Source organism: Molothrus aeneus, chromosome 1 (genome assembly GCF_037042795.1).
Source record: "Molothrus aeneus isolate 106 chromosome 1, BPBGC_Maene_1.0, whole genome shotgun sequence".
NCBI lineage: Eukaryota > Metazoa > Chordata > Aves > Passeriformes > Icteridae > Molothrus > Molothrus aeneus.
The window spans coordinates 16,564,812-16,586,448 of NC_089646.1; the positions used below are offsets into that span (position 1 = coordinate 16,564,812).

The 21,637-nt window shown below is 40.0% G+C and overlaps 1 protein-coding gene across 3 annotated transcripts in view; it reads left to right on the forward strand.

Annotated features, from left to right (window-relative positions):
- Positions 1 to 21,613, forward strand: part of MKX (mohawk homeobox) — a 50,601-nt gene extending 28,988 nt beyond the window's left edge. The window contains exons 6-7 of one of the 3 annotated variants that reach the window (XM_066559846.1): positions 18,845 to 18,900; positions 19,013 to 19,123. In XM_066559846.1, coding sequence (XP_066415943.1) covers positions 18,845 to 18,891 — 47 coding nt within the window. In that variant the 3' untranslated portion in view covers positions 18,892 to 18,900; positions 19,013 to 19,123. Of the gene's footprint in view, positions 1 to 18,844; positions 18,901 to 19,012 lie in introns of all 3 variants that reach the window. The other 2 variants (XM_066559934.1, XM_066559776.1) reach the window with 2 other exon arrangements.
- Positions 21,614 to 21,637: the final 24 nt, after the last annotated feature.

Genomic DNA, 21,637 nt, shown 5'->3' on the forward strand with positions numbered 1-21,637 from the left:
AGAAAGGGGAATGCGAGATTAAGGACAAGAAACAAAAAGAAAAAGGAAAGAAAAGGGATCAAAGGGATGAAGGCAAGAAGATAAAATACTGAGGAAGCAGTTATGGAAATAATGGTAGGAGTGTAACAGGAAAGGGTTCTAGAATAAATTAGAGAAGGGTAGGAGATACCTGCATTTTTAAGTAAATATTAGAAGTTTGATATTTTCATTTTCAATGTGTTTGAGAAATGAGGGTAGATAAGCATTCAAGACACTGCCACTCTTCTTGGAAGGAACCTTCGAGTCCAGTTGTGGTGTCCTGGCATTTCTTTCCATGTTACACAGGCTAAGAGCAAATACACTTCCAGGAAAGGGTATGACCTTGCTTAGGATACAAAGCAAATTAATCCAAACTGTTGCTCCACAACTTAGGGCAAAAACACAGCTTAGTCTGGGACTGGGAAATACTCCAGTGATAGTGGCAGTGGTGGTAGTGATGGAGGCATCTGTGTGAGGTGTGTGGTTATTAATTTTCGTCTCTTGGTGCATCTGCAATCCCTGACTAAGCTGGACACAAAAGTATAGAATACTTCTCATACTTTGGCTTAATCACACCAAATCCAGACTTTGGCGGATTCTACCAAGACCTGTTTTGAAAACTGTAAGTAGTTTTCAGGCTACTGTGAGACAATTTGGCCAAGTGTGGAGGCTTCCTTGGCCCAGTGTTCCTGAAAGTTTTAACTTCTTTTAGGTCTGCTCCTTTCTGTAATTTTTTCAAATCAGATATTCTCTTTGAAATTTTTTCAAGTCATCACCTGTAAGTTAAAGAGAAAAATCTTCTTAACCTAATGCATGGTTGGCTGGGGGCAGTGTCTTTGTGCTCCTCTGAGACGAGCATCTGTCAGTAGAGTAGAAAGGACATCACCTGGGATGGACTGGTTGTTTGATCCTGTATGTCAAAACATGCATTCCTATACAGTTCATAGTATATATGAACCTAAAATATGTCATGCCAGATCTGATAATTACACATATAATTTTCAAGTTCAACAAAAGGTTTTGTTTCCTTTTCCCCCATCATTTTTTAAAGAAACAGAATGTATCTGAATTAAAAACATGATTGGTGATGGTGAGTGGGTGGTTCTGTTTACCCTGCCACATTATATAGTACCACTTTTACTCCTTGTTTGGATAGCAGTCACAAGACCCAGATATCAAGCTGTGAAAGTATTTTTCTTGCAGCAGCCTTTCTTTTTTTGGCAGGCAGTGGCTTTGGAGATGCCTCGCATTTTGTCATGTGATTGGACTGCTGATGAGGTTTGTGTGTTGCCTCATTTTCCTGGATTCCATCTGAATTAACTCTTCTTTGGGTCACAGTCATTAGCACACTTCTGAATGAGTGCAATGAACACTAATGCTTAATCTCTGTAAGGAAACACCCTGTAAAGAAGGAATTTGCTGCATTTGTTCCATGTGACTGAAATCTGTTTTCTGTACCTCCAGCTGTCCACATTGAAAAAAACATTCCTTCTTCACAGTAATATTCCTTCATGAAACAAGGGAAAATGAGGGGAAATTACTTGTATGTAATTGTTCCATCTAAAAATATTCAGCTTAGTCTTGTAAACACATAAACTAGTTCTTTGTAAACAAGCCTCTTAATTTTCTTTAAACTGAGTATTTAGATGTTATGTTAGAGAAGCTGGGTATATCAAACAAATATGGTTCCTATTGCATCAGGGACTTTCTTAATTTTGGTGTTCTAATTGAAGAGATATTTTTGAAATCATGTTGACTTTACAGAAACTAATCTGACTCTGTTGGGTCTAGGCTTTATTCTTCCATCTATCAGCACACTCTGGAACAATTTTCCACTTTAAATGTGCATCAGTAACAGTATAGCTCATGGACTTTGAAGTGCCCTAAATATTTCTAGTGTGTGATGTGGAAATATGGTTTGGGGTAGTTGAGGCTGGGGAACTGACAGGGCATTACTTGAAGGGAGAGAATTAGGAAGAGGCATCAGGGAAGGAATGAGAGTAGGGACTATAATTTATTCATAAGATTTTGCCTTATTCATGGATACTTTATAACACAAAATACCCTAGACTGAGTAGTATCTTTAAATAGACAAAATTTCTATTCCCATCAGAGAAATACTACAGGTCTCCTTTAAAATATAAGATATTCCATAGATGTCACAAAAAAACTATTTCCCTCAGATAACACAAAATTTCACTTTGGCATCCAATATGTATTAATTTGTTCTCCTACGAATAATAGGCAGAGAACTATTAAGTTTACATTTGAGGTGGGAGCACCTGAAATAGAAAACACCTTTCTATCTCAGGCAGTGCTGTTGTGGTTTCTGCTAGTGTGGGCTCCCGCTGCAGGTGCATGTTCAGCAGGGAGCTGAGCAAGGCCCCTGGGCTTGCAGGTGCTGATGTCTTGTGGAGGGGTGGGATGTCCTGCAGAGCTGAGTTAGAGCCCCCTCCCCAGCAGCACCCTGAGCTCTTTGCACTGCACCTGCTGGCTCTGAGCTGAGGCAGTGAGCACACCAGGCTTGCCACTGACTTGGGTCTGAATTCTGGGTAAATACACCTTTCCCAAGAAACCAGAATATTTAACAATAAATTGCCTTTTTTTAAATTTTTTTTTTATTTTTTATTATCCAGCAACATGTACAATATAAAGTCCACAAAGGTCATAGAGGTAAATTTTTTTATTAAATGGAAATACTTGGGTCCAGAAACCATTATGAATCATTTTGGTGTTTTAAGTTCAGGATGCAGGGTAAATTATTCCAAAAATAATGGTAGCCAAATGTCATTCCCTCCAAGTGTTTGTGTAATATCTATTTATCTGTGGGCAGATGACTGCTATGTATAATCAGAGGCAGACTTTTGTCAAATTGAGACTAAGTAAACACAGCTGAACACAAGCAAGTTGGACTACAATTTTTTGAGTTCTGCCAGCACTGTTATGACCTTGAAAATGAATGTTTTTTCAGAGCAATCTGCTTTCAATATGGGAGAATTTTTAGTGTTTCAAATTAACAAGTGTTGACTGCAAATTTGTTCTGTTTAATTTTAATATTTTTGTCCAAATAAATGAAAAGGGTATGATTGTCCAAAGGAGGGCATCCTTTCTGCTGCTTGGAAAGTAGGGATGTTTTGTACAGAAGTGTTTCTTGCATGTATCTATGAGAACAAGAACAACAGTTAGAGCTGTAAACTCATCTGAAACGTCATCATATAATCAGAGAAAATTTTCTATTGTTTTCTTGAAACATAAATGCTTTTTTTTCTGTTCCGTACAAGTAAATGTAGAATTCAGGCAGTAGATTTTATGCCATTACATATTTAGATACTGTTTTCATCATCCTTGAAAACATAAGACTCCTATTTATAACTTTTGCCTATTTTTCTGAAGCTTAGTATCCTTCTAAATTTTTTTGTACAGATCCTGTTTTTCTCTGATACCCAAAAAGAAACAAGTCTGATTTTATTGCCAAACAGTACAATTTCAATCTTTGTTTTAACGTGGATTTTCTGCTTTTACAGTACCAATCATTAAAACAAAGAACATTTTGCTCCCTTGATTTTAAAGGTCACAGCATTTGGAGCTCAGAGAGGCTTTGGAGAGAATTCAAATAGGAGTCCTGATCAAAAATTTGTCTTTCAGTAATTACAGCGTCATCCATTGCCAATATCTGTGTTTCAAGGCGCTTCTTTCAAAGGGATTTTTTTTTTCCATTTTAAATGCTGTATAGAAACCAGCTTACATAATAAAACTCAGGAGTAGGACATGTGCACAGAGTTGTGGCCAGGGGAAACTTTCACAATGTCTTTGTGCTTCATATTCACAAGTCATTCTTCCCAATCTGCCTCTTTGTCAGGCAGCAATTAGCAATTTCTACCCAATTCTTACAGAACAAGAGTTTAATGCCAGCAGCTACACATGCACTGCTCCTCGTATTTGATGGTTGCTGCAGTGTGACTTTGGCTTTGCAAGCCAAGTGCCATCCCAACAGGTAGTCTTGGATACTTTTTGAAAGAACTCTTCTTTCTTCAGTTTTCTCTTCCCCTATCCTAGCAGAGAAAGAAAAATGAGGATCCAGTTGGAAATGGGGAGGAAGTGGAAAAAGACAGATGTGACAGAAAAGATGTCAACAGAATTGAGAAGCAATTTTGATTGAGAATTGCAATCACTGGGTATGGCTGAACATTCCTGTATTTTGTTCTCTCTACTGAAATGCAGATTTCACAAATAAAGCAGAGGTTGTTGCTTCCAGGTCTATCTGAGCAATGTGGCATCTTAATGTTAACCAAAATAATATGGAAAAGTCCTTGATGCCAGGTTTTTACACACTTTGTTGTTTTTTCTGGGCAGCTTCTCCTTGGGGTCTAAGGGTGTGGATACTCTCAGTGTCAGTGTCCTGGTTTGTATTCTGGAATCTCTGCTTCACCACAAAGGCTAATGAGTCTTAAAAAAACAAAAATAAAGGAACGGGGCAGGTGTCATCTAAGCCCCAAAGTAGGCCTCTGGGTGTTTGAAGGGTGCAAGGCAAGCACTAATTGCAAAGCTTAGGAGCATTCAGGCAGAACTCACTTTGTGTTATAACAGCCTGAGGCAGCCAGCTGTGTTGGAGGTGTGAGAGGAGGGGTGGGTGTCGGCAGATGGGGCTGTGGGTGGTCAGCAGCCCTCAGGTTGCTTTGAGCAGCTCTCAGGATGCTCCTACTTTGTGAGAACCCAGAACATCCCTCTGGATATCCAAGACGGCCAAGACCTCTGCCAGGGGGCTCAGAAGGCCTGGCACAGAGCCCAAAACACCTGTGGGTTTGATTTATGAACCTGTGGAGCAAATTACCAACCTTATATAAAGATCAGCAAGCCACAACAGTTTAGGTAGAATAATAGTGAAGTTATCACGGGGTGAAAAAGTAGATTTTGGAGTTTCTAGAATGGGGGTTCAGGAGGCAAGATGGAGGGAACTGGGCATGCCCAACCTTTCTCCTTCTTCTTCTTGGCCTCCATCTTCTGCTGTGATGTTGGCACCTTTAGATTGGTTTAGAGTACAAGCTCACTGTCTAACACAGGTGATAGGTATTGGAAAGTAATTGTAAACACTGTACACGTAGTTTTTAGCATAAAGACATAACACCACCCCGGGGGCGGGCAGAGTACCTGGAACTGTCCTGCTGGATGGACCTTGGCAGGGCAGGAGAAAATATTTTATAGATAAGGAACAATAAACAACCTTGAGACCAAGAAATGAAGAGCCCTGACTCCTTCTTCGAGCACCAGGCTGGGAAAAGAGACTTTCCAACTTTTCTCGGGGTCACTCTGACCAGCGAGAGATCCCAGCACTACCTGAGACAGCAGTTGCCTGGGAAGTGCTGTCCAGAGAGAATTTTTTAAAAGATTTGCTGAACCTGGAGTCACATTTGGGGTTGATGGTGTCTGCCAGCACTAGCCAAGACCTGCCTACGAGCTGGGTGAGCCACTGCCGGTGCCGCTTGACGGGCTGGTTTTGCCAACACCTCTCTAGTTTGTTGGTCTGAAGTAACATGCAGGTGCCACCCAGCTAGGCTGGATTTTGTACATCCTGATGAATCCATACTATCAAATAGAGCATTTGCTGGTGGTGCAAGGTCTGTGTGTCCTTTGTTGGAGAAGGACAGTGGGCAGGAATTCAGGCACTGTCCACATATGGGATTTGCTCTGTCTGCTTTGCAGGCCCTTTGCAGAGCCCCATAAACTTCACAGACTGTGATGTATAGGCAATTGTTCTATGGGAAAGCTTTGGCTCACGGGCAAAAATAAAAAGTTCTTGCAAAATTAAAGAAAAAGCCTTTCTTGTTATAAAAGTGGAAACAGAAGTACTACTAATAATAGCAGCAAGTTAATTAAAAAACATGAAACAGTTCACAGGGCTTAAAGATTTTGTGTTGTAGCTGCTTGGCTTGCATGGCTGCTGAGTCCTCCTCTTATCCTCTGTTCAAAAGCTCAAAGCCTAGGGTTGAACTGTGTTGGAGGGATCAAAGGATCTCACTTTCTCTTACCACAGTTATTTCCTAAAAAATATAAATGTTTTTTATGTCTGGAGCCATGGCTTCATGTCTCCTTATTTTCTTTATAGAAGTAGAAATTCAGGATCTTAATTCTTAAAAGGCAGATGAGAATGCAAGGCTATCTGTACAAATATATAATCGTTGCAGATGCTACTTACCCTTAGGAAAACATCTATGTAGATCAGGGAAGACACATTAAAAAATTCCATAAGTGTGAATTACTCTGAGATAAAGTTAATTTAATTGCTCCTTGAAGAAAATGTTCACAGTGATTTTCAACTGCATCTGTGTAAGGAATTGTATTCTGTGAGTGCTGGTATTTTCTAAATTTTTATTCACATGCCTGTAGCTCAGCTTCCCATTGCAAATCTTGTTGGGTGAAGAGGTTTTGGGGTTTGTTGGTTTTTTGTTTGTTTTTGTTTTTGTTTTTGTTTTTGTTTTTGTTTTTGTTTTATTTATGGTAACATGAAGAAAGACCAATTATTTTTAATGCTAATAAAGCTTCTGAGCTGGTTTTGATTTATAGAGCTTCCAAATTAAGCAAAATTTATAATTTTGAAGTATGTCAGTTGATTTAACCATAAATACCATATGGCTTTACCATAAATATGTATGTGTGTTTTAAGTCTGATATGGCAAACTGTTGCAGGAGAGAATTCCCTGGCAGAAGTCTCATATGAGCTAATGTAAAACAAATACATAGGAAATACGACATTATCACCTTCTGCAACTCTCTTACGTATTTTTGAAGCACCTTATGTCTGCACCAACCTGATATTTTTAAACAGTATTCATCCTATTTTGAGGAAAAATGTTACAAGAGCTACTTTAGATAGCATTGTCTTTTATCTTGCAAGCTGACAGCCAGCAATTGAGTTAGGGTTTAGAGGAAGCTACTGGCTTTAACTGCCTTTAGATCCCATTCACTGGTCAATGTGTTGGTACCTTTTTGGGAGAAGTATGTTCAATACCTATGGATAGTATATTTTTCCTGTTGTAATAATACACTGTGCATCAATCACTCATAATCGTATTATGAAATTTTATTAATAAATTTAGTACAAAATTATTTTATAGTATGAAGGGAATGGATTGTTTTTTATCACTCATTATTTAAAAGATATGTATTATTACTGTCACAATTATTAGTGGTACTATTTTAGTCCAGTGTCTATTTAGGTACAGTGGCTAGTGTAGGTTTTTCAGGTGAGAACTGTTTGCAATGATCTCAGAAAATCATCTTCTTCACTCAGAGAAGCAGCCTGAGGACATTGCCCCTAGTTCAAAAGCTCTCTGTTTGAAAGCAAATCTGTTTGCCGTGAAATACCGCGGCTTGGGGTCCTCCCCAGCTCAGCAATTGCGAGCGGTTCCTCCTGAGCTGAATGGCAAAGGCTGTGAATGCACCTCGTTGTTATGCAGCGTGTCCTGCAGGAGAAGAGCAGAACAGAGCTGCTCTCTGCAGCACCACGGAGGCTCTGGAAGCCAGGCAGTTGTGCTGTACCAGGAGGAGCAGGCAGCATCTCTGGTCGGGGTGAGCTGTAAGCCCTGTCTCTCTGCAGTGTTGCTGCCATGTGGGTCCATTATCGCGCTGCTGTCCCGGCTCGCTGCTCTCTGCCACGTGGATGGATGCTCCGAGCCTGCTACTGCTGCTCATTTACTCAGCCTGAGGCCCGGGGTGCAGGAAATCTGAGCCCAGCCCCTGTCCTGTTATCGGTGACGGTGCTTCCCTGCTGGTTTCTTGAAAATCACTGTCTCCAAAAGCAGCAGTGTGTGTTGAATAACAAACCCCTTCACATTCAGGCTCTTCAGGTTTGGGAACGGAGCCAACATTCTTGAAGAATGATTTAGTGGCCAATAAACATCTGCAAGATCTGTAAGACTGTCAGAAGCAGTAACATTGAAAGTGAAGATCATATCAGCAGCAATTCCCCTGTCCTGACAAGGCATTCAGTGCAAATATTTGTTCAGTCATCCTCGCTCCCATTCCTGTTATCACAGACGGTTTCATACATATTGCCAGAGAAGCAATTTCATCTTCTTCCACAAAGCTGTTCACATCCAAGGCCTCTGCAATGTTAAGTACTGGCCTACTACTGTTTCAGGACCTCCCACATGTGCTCCTTCAGAGTGCAGGAACCTCATGTGTCTTGGGCAAAGGCTCTGCTGTGAAAGGGACTGAAAACTTCCAATTAGTGAGCATCTGCAGTGTTAAAGTTTAGCTGCTCCTTGAGAATTCAATACCAGTGTGGCTGATTTATTCCACTGCACCAATCTCCATGATAGCCCAGAGAGGCTTTGAGCTCTTCTTAGTGTGATTCTTCTGCAGGGTTACTGGAATTGCACTGCATTAGGACTCAAACCATTTTAAACATGAGATGATGTTTAGAGTACAGAAGGAGGTGTTTCTGCTTCTTCAAAAGCTCTTGGCAAATAGGCACATCTTCCTGAATAACTCTGGGCATGATGCTCTGCTCCAAGAGCCTTCTGCCTTTTAGTGCACTGGCTCTCGCTCACTCAGTGAATAGGAAAACTGAAAACACAGCCCTTCTTGATAGGCCTCCCAATTTACTAGAATCTCTGAGGGCCTGTTTAAAAGGTGCCTGAGAATATTTAGGTTTGGGAAGAAATCCTGTAATGGAAATAATAACAGTGCAAGTTGTGGTGAGCAGGAACATGAAGACTGCAATGGCATCACAAGGGAAAGCAGAGGAAGCGAAACTGAAGAGCTGACTCAAAAATAATGCTGTCAAACACTAAAATCACTTTTGTCCAGCTGGAGGTGAGAATAATCCACAGGCAGCTCCTTCCCCTGCAGCTCACTCGGCACTTTCCTTCTGCTGATTATTCTGTATATGGTCGGGGAGGTGTGTGACTTCAGCTTTCTGTGTATGTTGCTGATATTCCTTGGGATGCTGAAAAAAGGCATTCCCATCACATTTCAAGCTAGATGAGGAAAGAGATACTTTTCTGACATATATGACCTGGCCTAGTTTGAAAGATGCCTCAAAACCTATCTTATATCCTCATTGGCTGCTCACTGCTGGTTCTGTACCACCCACAGCATGAATGTAGCTGAGCCCCTCTGAGGACAGGATGATTTCCTGATGTGCTGTTCAGTGGCACTTTATACATTTTATCTGGCCCTTTTCAAAGTTTAATAAAGGTGTTTTCATAAGGCATCTATTGGATTTCACAAATAGATAAGTAAGGCACCAAACAATTACAATTTAAAGTAATTTTAGCTGTTTAAGACCTTGAGGATGCTCATGGTTTCATGGTTTTTTATGCATGCAAAACAACATCTTGTTCACCTCATTTGTACCTGTGAGTACTCAGCCATGCTGAAGTTGATAGCCCAGGCCCTCAAGTCAGAGTCTAGAGACCAGGGAATGTACTGTAGCACCTGTGAAAAGGTCAGTTGGAATGACTTATTGAGCCCCACACAAACCTGTAGCACAAGCAGAGATGTCAGTCCCTAACATGATGTACTCAATGTGTTAAGTTCATCTGTCTTCTCTCTTCTTGTGTCCTCTTCCTGCAACAGCCTTGGAGCTGCTGTGTCATGGCACCGGGGTTGTGCAGGGAAAGGTGTCACTGACTGCTGCAGGTTCAGCCCTGGCACAACTCTGTCATGTGCCTGCAGGAAGCAGTGACACAGAAAATACCGTGTCTGATTGTGCTGCTGTATCTCATAGTATGCTTAGTGTGAGGGCAGAATGCTTAGCCATTCCCATTTCTATGCAAACATAATGTAGAAGCAGATACAGGTAGGTATATGAAAATATCTATATCTCCTTGGAGATATAAACAATCTTAAATTTCACACGTAATCCCTGGATTTACAGGATCTGTTGTGCAACAGTTGTCTGGGTTACCGTGAGCCTCTCTTGCAGCTTACAGTCATTTTTATAGCTGTTTGATTGCTGGAGCCCTGCTGATGCACTTTTCTTACAAGCTCCTTGAATTTGTAAGCTTATGATCTCACAGCACAGTAGGTTTGGGACACTACTGAGGTGTCTGGGGTTTGGTATTTGCCGACGTGTCAGTGATAGTTTATGTGGCTATTAGGAAAATGTTCTTCACCCAGAGGGTGGCTGGGCACTGGAACAGGCTCTCCAGGAAGCAGTCACAGCACCAAGCCTGCTGAAGTTCCAGATGCATTTGGACAATGCTCTCAGGCTCATGGTGCAATTCTTGGAGCTGTCCTGTGCAGGGCCAGGAGCTGGACCTCAATGATCCTTGTGGGTCCAGCTCAGGATATTCCATGATTCTGTGGTAAGTATTGTGCACATTTCAGTACCCCATGCATTGCGTGGAAGAAGCTGTGTTTAAAGAGACCATATTTGTAATTTCTTTATCTTACAGGTGAGTGAAAGAAACTGAATTTTGTCTCTCAGACACTCACCCATTCTTTACTCCATGCACCTGGCTAAACAGACCATGGAAATCAGTTCTGACATTCACTTGCCTGAAAATACAGCACCTTGTAATTTAAATTGTCTTTGTACAGCATATGCTTGGCTCCCAGGAGCAGGAGAGGAGCTGGCTCCTGCAAGCAGGGCTGCAGGAATTGGTGGCATGTTTCTCTAAATTCTACAAGAAGCTTCTGAAAATATCCTGTGTGCATGCATTCATATCATAACATTACACTGCATATATAGGGTCTGCTCCCAAACCCACAGCCAACTAGCATAACAAAATCAGATTTTACTGCTGTCGTGTCAGCCTAGGGTTGAAATATGGCTTTGAAACCCTCCCTTTCACCCTGCTTTTTTAATGAAAAACAATCGTGCTGGAGTGTAATAGTGCTTACCCTGGCTGCATTTGACTTTAGCTTTTTATTTTTAAAGCCTTAGTCTTTAAGAGCTCCCAATTAAAATCTTTAGATCCAGAATGAAAGACTGAACGTGCCTGCCTGCACAACAGCAACTCTCTTGGGTGGGAGAAAGATATTTTTGTATTAAAAATAAAGAAAGTTTATATAGTGGTATGTTTTCTCCCTTTATATTCCTTACTCCTATTTTTCCTGGTGAATCTTCATTTGCCATTTTGTAATTTTCTTTTTTTTTTTTGGTAACATCTAGTCTTTCCGTTATTTCTTTTTTCTCTTCCTCTTCTCCTTTTTCCTCTTTTCTTTATTTCACCCTCCCCCTTACCTGCTGCCTAATGTGGTTTTCAATGTTAACCCCTAATGGTTTGCAACAGAAGGGCAAACCACTTCACCTGATGAGTCAGCACAGCACGTGTTGTGAATCCCTTCCCAGATAACACACACACACACACACAAGAAGCCTAGGTCAGATGTTCCTTTATGCATTGTGAAATGCATGTGGGAGACTATCATCAAGGAATCTGACAACATTGCACGACTCAATGAGGAGCATGCCAACTCAATGAGAAAAAAATGTATTTCAGTCAGCTTTGCAGCAAATTTGTAAAGAAAAAAAAAAACGTATAACCATCAGTTTGTTAACAGCTCACCTCAACACTCACAGCCCCAGCTCCCATTATAGGCTCTGCTAAGGTCTGGCTGAGAAAACAAGACTCCCACAGTGCCCTGAATCTCACCAAGGAGAACACATTGTCACTGGTCAGGGGAAATCTGGAGTCAGCTGTGACAGCCCGAACAATGAAGTGATTTACACCAGTTTTTTATCTGTTTTGCTAACTCAAAAATTCTTACATTCATGTGCATAATTCAAGACTCTAAGACCATTTGCACCAAGCCTACTATTATGTGGGGCTTTCAGTGCACTTATTAATGCAAATATTAATATAGACTTGCAAACTCAGTTCTCTTTTATTATTTATAAAATACACCTATCACAGTCTCTGTGGGCATGTACACTCATTTTATAAAAATCACATGTACTGAAATGTAATTAGATGCCTACTCCCACTGCAGCAGGCTCCAGGCTGCACAATGTAAAAAAGTCTTTGGATGCTCAGATATTCAGCAAAAAAACTTGATTGTTAGCAATCCATCACAGTTAAAGCTTATATGTGAAGTTTGATGCAAGAAACAAATTGCAAGGAAGTATTTTCGCAGGAAAGGTTTACTCTAGGGCACAATGGAAAAGGGATGTTTCTAACATTGGCAAGACCCACCATACAGATCTTAACAGAAGATGTCAGACCAGGGCTATAGCTGTTCCTGAGAAAAAACCCACTGGTTGAGCAGGGAAAAATATTCACTCTAGTGGTTAATGTGGACATAAATTGTCATTATGCAGTTTGTTCATCTGAAAGGACATAACAGCTGATGACAGGTCAGTTGTTATACTTGGTGTCCCTGGGAAGCCAAAGGAGTGAGGTAACAGGGTTGTGGTGGTGACTTCATTACAAGCTGCTCTGTAACCTCCTCCTGGAAGAAAGAGAGCAGTGGTAAAATAAAGCTTTGCTGAAAAGGAGCTTTCTCTAGAGCCTGGGCCCAGAGCTCATTCGTGCAGGTTTCTGACAGCTTTCCTCCTCCCACCCAGCTAAAGGACATGGCAATAAATCTTTGTCAGTAGAAATCCAGTACACCCCTGAGATGGGACCAGCTGTGATTGGTATCCTGCCCTCTCCAAGGTCACGCTGCCATGCTGTGTCTGCAGCCATAGGTCACCTGAAACTCCAGCAGGGACTTTCATTCCTCCACCTAAAGGTTCTGCTGCATGAGCGCTGCCAGACCCAACCAGATGGTTTCACACAGACCTTCCCAGCCCAGAACCTGCTTTGGGGCAGGAGGGGACTCACAAGGGACAACACTGAAGGGGTCCCATGTGGAGGTGGCCTGGGGTCTGCAGGAGATCAGCTGCCAGGGCGTGTTTAGGGAATATTTCTGTAGGAGACTCTGCGGTTTGGAGTCTCTTCCAGCATGAGCTCTCCTGTCTGCACTTCTTCATAATTCATCCTTAATAGGTCTACTGTCCCTGAGGAAACTGGGAGGATGGTGCAAAAGGAAAAGGGTTTTAGGAGTTTCAGTGCTGGGTGGGATGAGCCCTGTCTGTGTGTGGAAAGCCTGTGGTAGTGTGGGTCTCTGGCTGAGCAGTTATCCATGTTTACAGGCTCTTTTGTCTGTTTACATTAGGCTCAAAATGGGAGGCTGCAAGTGTAAATATGGGATGGCCAGTTCCTTCTTCCTCCAATTCTAGCTAGAGAAGCTGAGGTTTTCTTGTTTTTCAAAACATGCTGTAGTTTTTGCACCAAGATTAAATGACATTTTTATAAGAGCCCTGGCCTGCTGCTTTGGGCTGCAGTTTCCCCTCCCTTGCATTGCTGAGCAGCCTGGGCTAAGCCACGTTCCCTCCCTAGATGTGGGTGAATATTAGTGGTGTTGTGTGGTTCACAGTTTACTTTGGGATCCTTCAGAGGTAAAGGAGCTGTGTCAATGCCGAAGAGCACAGGAGTATTAACTCAAATTAACCCAACTTTGTTCTTGGGGAAACAGAGATCTGAAAGTGCTATGTGCCCTGAAATTGTGGTTTGGAAAATACTGGGATCAAGGTGTGTATGACTATGTGACCTACAGAAATACTTCATCTCCCCACTAATTTACTCACACATGTAATGTTCATTTTTCCTTCAGCTGTCCTAGTTTATTTCCCGTTTCTCCTTCTTTTTCCTCTACTTGCTTGTTTTGAAAATGCTGGTCAACACATGTTAAGCCAGAGTCTCCAAAACCAACAAAAGAAAGTTCTGGAGAGGCAGTGAGAGAAACAACTGAATAATGTTGCCAATTTTAAAATGAAGATAAGTTATACAGGACCTTTTATTGAACCAACAAATGTTTTATAGTGCTCACCAGTTGAGGCCAGCAGTTCTTTTTTTCCCCCCTCTATTTTAAGCTAGGAGATGTGTAATTCACCAGGAATCTGTACATGTTTAAGTAGCTTCAAAAAATACGACGGTCATGTGAGACTGACCTACTGTGCCTTGACTTCTGTGTCCATTTTTTCCCCACTACATAATGTTCTGTACCCTTCCATCTCTGTCTTATTCCCTCATTCACACATTCTTTCCCCTGTTGGTTTCAAGCCATCTTTGCTTTGTCAGTGTTACCTGATAACACAAAGCAGGGTTTGAGCCAGTTGTTGTGGCTCAGCTGGATAGCAGGGTGAGTGGGGGAGCAATGTGAGGCTGCTTGGTGCTGCCTAAGGGCTCAGTCCTGCCTTCCCTGTTCCCTGCAGGGCCTTAGGGTGTACTTCATCACTGCACACATGCAGTGCTTAGTTTAGAATTCTCAAATCCAAATGATAAAATCTAACTGTAATTAACATTATTTAGCACACCCCAGAAGTCGTCCAAATATATATAAAAAAAAAATTAGTCTGGATGCAGTGAACAGTAAGGGTCTGAGTTGTTCTGAAATGTTTGAATGTGCTGCAAGCTCTGTGTCACCAGAGAGCCTTTGTGCATAGTAAATTGGAGGTGTGTGATGCTCTTGTGCAGTTTAAGGTTGGTTTGCCTGCAAGAACCCTGGGCTTCATTTTCTTTGGCTAGTCCTTGCTGATAGCAGAAGAACAAAGGAAAACATTTTAAATATAAGAGGAATCCTGGAAAATTCTGTTCTTAAATGCTTTTGAAATAGTCAAAATATTGCCTAGGCAGTAGTTTGACTTTGGACTTCTGAGTCTCATTTACATCTCTGCTAAAATGGGACAGCAGGCTACCTTGCAAGAGAGTTGTCAGGATCAGTGAGTTAATATTTATGAAGAAATTTTATGGTGAAAAAAAAGATGCCATGTATATTATTAATAATTATGTGAGTCCTGAAAAATACCATGCTGTATCACAAAGCTGGTATTGTCTGGTGTCTACACTCTTGGCACTATGCCCTACGGTAAACTGTATACTGAAAACTCATACTAATGGAAAGGTATACAGAATTCCTTTGGTAGGTGATTTATAGTGACTTCCTATTATAAACAAGAGGGAACAAATATCCTGCCTTGCTGGTTTCTTTGGGTGGATGTTGAGAGCAGAATGAGACATTCTTGGCCAGGCAAAAGCAATTCTCTGGGTCCTTACAGAATGAAGCACCAGAAAGTGAGGTATAAATGACAACCCCTAATTTTAAATGATTAAGTTTCTATTTTCACAGTGTTTAAAACTTTCTGGCTACAGAGTAAATGACCACTATTTTAAGTGATTTCCAAACCTGTAGCAAAAAGGTATTTCTGAGGTTTAATATTAAATAGATTTATTATAGAATCTCAATATATGTTGAAAGCCTACCAACATCCTTTGACAAGAAGCATAATCTTTTCTGAGATGCTACAAACCACCTTCAGCAGCAGCTTCTTCTGATTTCAATTACTAAATATGCTATTGAGCACTACTGTTGTTTGTTTAGGAAAATTATTTGTGCTGGCCAGTTGTATGCTGTTAAAATGTATTTATGTCTGTGTGTAGTAGGGTAAACATAATTTTTTAACCTTAATAATTTTTTAATCAAATGAATCTTGGGAATGGTGCGGAATACAATAATTCATCAGTGCTGGCTTTTCCAGGAGTCACTTGACACACTGATCTAAGGTTGACCAGTCTGTGGGGGTTTAGATTTGTGTGACAGCTTGCCTTGATCTGACTATTGAGAGAGCCCCACTCTTTAGGAAGAGACCAGAGGTTCTGCCACCAAAGGTGTATGAGGTCAAAGGTAACCAAAGGAGAGAACAGCTCTGGTCACCTTTGGCACCTCAAGGCTGGTAAAGTGCTGCTTCTCACATTGGAGAGAGGGTCGTGAGTGGAGTGCCCATTAGCCCTTGCTCTGGGGCGAGTCCTCAGCTGAGGCTACTTGGTGAGGTTCAGGATGCTCCATTGTTTTCCCATTCCTTTCATCACCATTTCCAGGGAGGTTACCCAGCCCCAGTGCCATTTCCTAATTGCCTCAGAGATTAAATCTAGGGATGTGGTGTGTGATGGTCAAGCAAATGAACATTTTCCATTTTGAGAGTGCAGTTCTTGGATTATTTTCATGGGGCAATCTCACCAAAATGTTGCTTTCACAGTTGAAATATACTTTGCAATTCTTGTGAAGGTACCTCAAATATTAAAAGCTTCAATTATCAAAATCTTTAATTAGTAGTTGGAGGCAGAGCAGATAGATTACAAAAGATGAAGAAAAAGCAAAATATTGGTAAGACTCACCATTTTGCAGTTTTTTAATATGATTGATAACATTTTGTCATCTATGTTCTTTCTCTGGGGACTGAGGAGCCAGACATGACCAGCCTGCATTTCTTCCAGGCTGAGCTAAGCCGTTAAGGCTGTAGTTATACTAGCAGTGTCTAATGTCTCTATATAAAAATAGATATGAATCATTGATATACTGAATAGCCAAAGGAGAGATATGGTCCTCCCCCATCCAGCTCTCAGCATATCCACATGGATGATAATGCTGTCCAAAGGACAAAGTGTGAGGAAGGGGCCACAGAACAGGACTCAGGGATTTGGCTTTGCAGCAGCATGCAGGGATATTGGGCTGCAGTGTTGAATAGAATGGCTGAATCCACTCGTTGGGGAACATCTCTGTTCTTTATGAATGGAGTGCAGACAAAAAAGGATACCAATTTATGTGACTTAGGGTCACATAAATTTATGTGGGGTTCACTTCACATTCATAGCATGTGAAGTGAACCCCACTTTCGCTTTGAGTCACATCAAGTTGGTTTGACTGGCAAGATGTCAAGGAGAGCATAAGGAAAGGTCTTTGTCTCTCTCACTGAGGTTATCCCCAACCAAAAAAAAAAGGTAATACTTATTTCCTTTGCTAAAGGCTGTTCAGACACAAGGGAGCTGCTTGGATGCTGTGGTAGTACAAACTGGCATATGCTGTCAGAAGTTTGGTATAGCAGAAAAGGATTTTTGGCAAGAAAAAGAGGGCTTGTTCTTTGAAATTATGGATTTTCAGACTTCATTGTACTAACATGCTTTAGGAGCAGTTATTAACCAGAGCTTTGCAAATTATCAGTGATGGTTTTATTTTAACCTAGCTTTGAGTTTCTTTGGCATAAATTATTTATTTGAAAAAACCATAAAATCTGAACAGAATAAGAAAATATATGTGATTCAGGAAAAATCTTCAGCAAAGTTAAAGAATGGGCAGCTCTTTCCCCCTGGATTTTATTTTTTAGTATTGCTACTGCTTTTATATATCATGGGCAACATGCTTTCTTTGAGAGCTGGCTAAACACCAGTAAAAAATATTTGCGAATACTCCTTCAAATAAACGCTGGAATTGGAATGTGTGTCACCATTCACACCTACTTCCCACAGAAGTTTGTACAAGCAATTTTTTTGTTCATAGGAAATATTTTCCAACAGCAAAAGAAACGGACAGATGCTTGAGAGAGGTGTATTTATATCCAGGTTTGCTCTGGTCATGATGTTCTCTATTACTTGCCATTTCCATTTCTATACCTACTGATCTGTTCAGTCCCAAATATCATCTTGAAAATTGTCTCTAATTAGAAAAAACAATGAAGCAGGGCTGAAGAATTCTTCATAGCCAAGTACAGTGTGAAAAAATGAGACTTTCTGTGTCATTCAGTATCTCTTTATGGATCAAATGTTTCTTTTCTCCTTCGTTCCTTTCTCTGCTTAGGCTGGACTTCCCCTTCTTGAATCCTATTCAAGCATTGTTCTAGGAAATATTAAGAGATACTGATTTAAGCTATGTGCTTTTGGACCAAAGCTTAAATCTTGGTCACCTGGGAACATTTATTTATAAAGCTGTTTTTTAAAAGGATGGAGGCCTGCTGGATCAAACAGGCAAACAGCTGATCTCTGAAATTGCAGCTGGTCTCCCTGTGGTTCTTTAGTGGGACTGTGGTCTCCAGCAGTCACCTCCAAGTACTGGGCAGTGCAGCTGAGCTAAGTTATTGGCTGTAGGAGACAATGGGCTGCTGGCTGTGGTGGGCAAGGTTGCTCCTAAGGGAAGGGCTACCAAGGGTTATTCCACTGGAAACTCTGTTTAAAGACAAGATCAACTTCTAACTAATAACGTGATGGAAATCTAGCTTATTTGGGAATCTGGCCTCACAAAGATGTACATTACTTTTTGAGATTGATGTTGTGTTTAGAGGCTTTTTGGGTCTTGTAGCCATTAGTGCTCATGCTATTGCTGTTTCTTTGGTTTGACCTGTTTTCCATAGGAATTGCAGTTGGGCATTGGCTTCTTGCTCCTCTATAATCTATTTCTGTGTCAGGATAGCAAACCCACTGAATAAAGCTTATACATTTCTGTAAATATTTCTGGCTTCTCTGGGACGTGAGGACTTAGTGAATGAACAAATATGACTCTTGATGAGGAAGTGTAGTTTATGCCTGTGATGCAGTTTCATCTCTGAGGGCTGTTGACCAGGTGTGCTTGTTACTTGTGTCCCTCTCAGCTGCCTCTGTGACTGAGGCACTGCCTGGGCAAGGGGAGCACTGAAACCCACACACATCATGTGTGCATGGTGAGAGTCCTATTTTTAGTGCATACTAGAAGGCATTCACTGAAAGGCAATGAAGCTGATTTTTATTTTTAGGTTTTGCAATTCCTTATGTCCTTGGTATTCAAAACATAAATATGTTTTGAAGAGCTCCTCTATTGCCCTGAAAAATGTGGGTGAACCTTCAGGAACAGCTACACCTTCAGTGTAGCTTTCTCCAGGAAGATGCCTGCATGAAGCTGGTCCTTTATGTGTGTCAAAGCAAAGATTTTCTTTTAGATCTGGTAGCAAATTTGGAATAAATCTTGGGTTATGTTTCAATATGCCTATTCCCTGAACATGTTTGTTTTTAAAATTATTAAAATAAAATAGACTTTTCTTTTCCTGTTTTCAGAAAATCTGGAGAACGGACCAAATAAGTGTGAAAGGTGAGTAAGGGACTTCACAGTTTTCCAAAACTATTGTTGCTATTGCAGTTTTCCTGACATCATGTAGCTATGTAAGATGCGTGTGTAAATATTTATTATTGCTTGAATCTAGTGCAGCTAACAGAAGGGGACCCAGCAAAGATGAGACGTACTGGAAGGAGATCAACGCAGCTATGGCCCTAACGAACCTTGCCCAGGGGAAGGACAAACTGCAGGGAACCACCAGCTGCATCATTCAGAAATCATCACATATATCAGAAGTAAAGACTGTTAAAGTGCCATTAGTTCAGCAGTTTTAAGGGATGGGTCCTCTTTCTTTTTCACATCCAACAGACATTTCCCTCACAGGATTTGTTTTCAGCAAAATCCGGTTCACAGACAGGGGGAAAATGTGGAAAATAGGTCCCTTTTTACAGAATGGTCAGTTAAAAAAATTAAGGTCCCTTCTGACTCAGATGTTTTCATTGTATTAAATGAAATGTTCAACTGCTTCTATAAAAGGCATGTAAATTATAAAAACCCTGTTTTTATCAAAACATTAACTTATTTTATGTTAATCGAAGTGCGCATAAGATGTTTGCATTGCTATTACAGTAAGTGCCTTGCTTTGAAAAAATAAGCTATAACGTGGGCATAGTACAACAGTGGTATGCCTCAAAATGACAATGCCATAATGCTTAAACTTTGTATATTATTCCAAGTGGGCTTAAGCAGCCGAGGGCTAAACACATTACTGCTGAAGGCCCTGGAGAGTTGTGCTTATTTGACTTGTACAAATTGATGAGTCTTAATGAAATTGTTACATCATTCTCACTCTCTTTTTTTTAATCAACAGTGTTATAAAAATTGTACAGTATGTTTTGTCAAAGTGACAATAAGGTTGTTATGCATGTTTCTTACCTGTATTCAGTATATTAAAATACCAAAAGCATTCCTTTGAAAAGTGCAATACTCTAGAACACACAAATTTAGGAAATAAGTTAATTGTTCAGATTATTTTGAACTTATACATATGCTGTGTTGCTCATTAAAGATTTCTAGTTGAGAAGGTTTTAGTCAGACTAGTTGTAAATTCAAGTTGAATTTCTATAATTTTAAAGCTTTACTAGTGACTTACTGAAGTTTTGATAGAAGTAAAATTGGTTTCTTCTTGTACAAAACTAAAACTCTAGTGCCATTCAGAAATGTTTCCATGGTGGAACTTATTACTTTAATGTGGTTCAAACATTTTTATTTTGTATGTACTGCATAAATAAGGACAGTTGATTGACATTTCACATTTCAGTAAGAAAAGCCTATAATATAAACTATCAAAGCCCAAACAAGAATCACAGAAGGAACTGTAACATTGAAAAATCTCAGCATTTAGGGCAGGAGGGTTTTAAGAAGATACTAAACCATGTATTAAATGTCATGTCTCTAAAATTGACTGCTATTGAGTGTGATAACTGTCATAAAACCAGGTTTATTTTAAAATTGTATCTGGAGGTGTACAAGTTATTCTTAAGTCATATAACAATAGCCTAATGAGGTTTACAGTGCTTGAATAAACAGTGGCAAAGCCAAAACCAATTTATACAGAATCTGTTACAGAAAACTGGAAAAGAGCTGATTGTTGCTAGGATTTGGATTTTTTCCTGTGGGTATCCTGTCAGGTTTTTTCCTACTTATCCCTTTCCTTGCTTCTCTTTCTGGTGAGCCATCAATGAACAAGACAAGACTTCAGTTCTGCTCCTGCTGAGTTTAATGGCAGAACTCCCACATCAATGGAAGCAGGACTATGCTAATGATGTAACTAACTTGCAAATAGAGGCTGTTTGAGTTGCACTAAAATAGTCAAGACACATTGCAAATATCAGACTTGGTGTGACTTCTTAGGAAACTTCTTGATGTAACATAACGTTGTTGGTTTTATTTAGTGTACAATGAAAATTATTTGATATGAAAATATTTTGTACATATATATTTTTACTTTGTTTTCTAAATTGCTGATTTGCATTGACTTAAAGTGCCAAGCAAGAAATGTATGTTGTGACTGTATGAACAGTTGAAGTATGTTTTACTGACTTGCATCATTATATGTCTAAGATTCCATGACATTAATTTTTAATACTTTACTGGATTTTGGCATAATAATGTGAGTTTATAACTAATAGCAGAGAGTTAATACTTCACTTTTGTTCATACTATTATAAGTTATTCTGGTATTAAATATTTTGTGACAATAAATTCATGGTTTTGACAAACTCTTCTGTTAGGAATATTCAGTGTTTTTGTCTGTATAAACAACAAAATTTGTCATGTAGAAAGGGTACTTTTGGGGACTCCTCTGAAGTAAAACTGGAGAAGGCAAGCCATTGTATAAACAACTTGTTAATGGTTCTCTTTTCCAATGATCAAAGCACAAGAATAATCTGTAAAACACATCAAGTGGGTTTTAAATTTAAGAAATACTTGGCCTAATTTCTTGTTACTGTTTCCTTTAATTTATTTTTTTTTCTACTGCTGCTTTAGAGTTTTCTGAAAACACAAATTCTGATGAATTATGTGTGTGTCTTTTTTAAATAACGAAAGTCATGATCAGTGCTGAGCCAACAGCTAATGAAAACTCAGTAATTATTTATGATATTGGAAAAACAAACATTATTACTATTGCTCTTCTTTGTTTCAACATATGTAACCATTTTAGTAAAATAAATAACTGCAAACAACATCTTGCTGGTTTGAATTAAATATT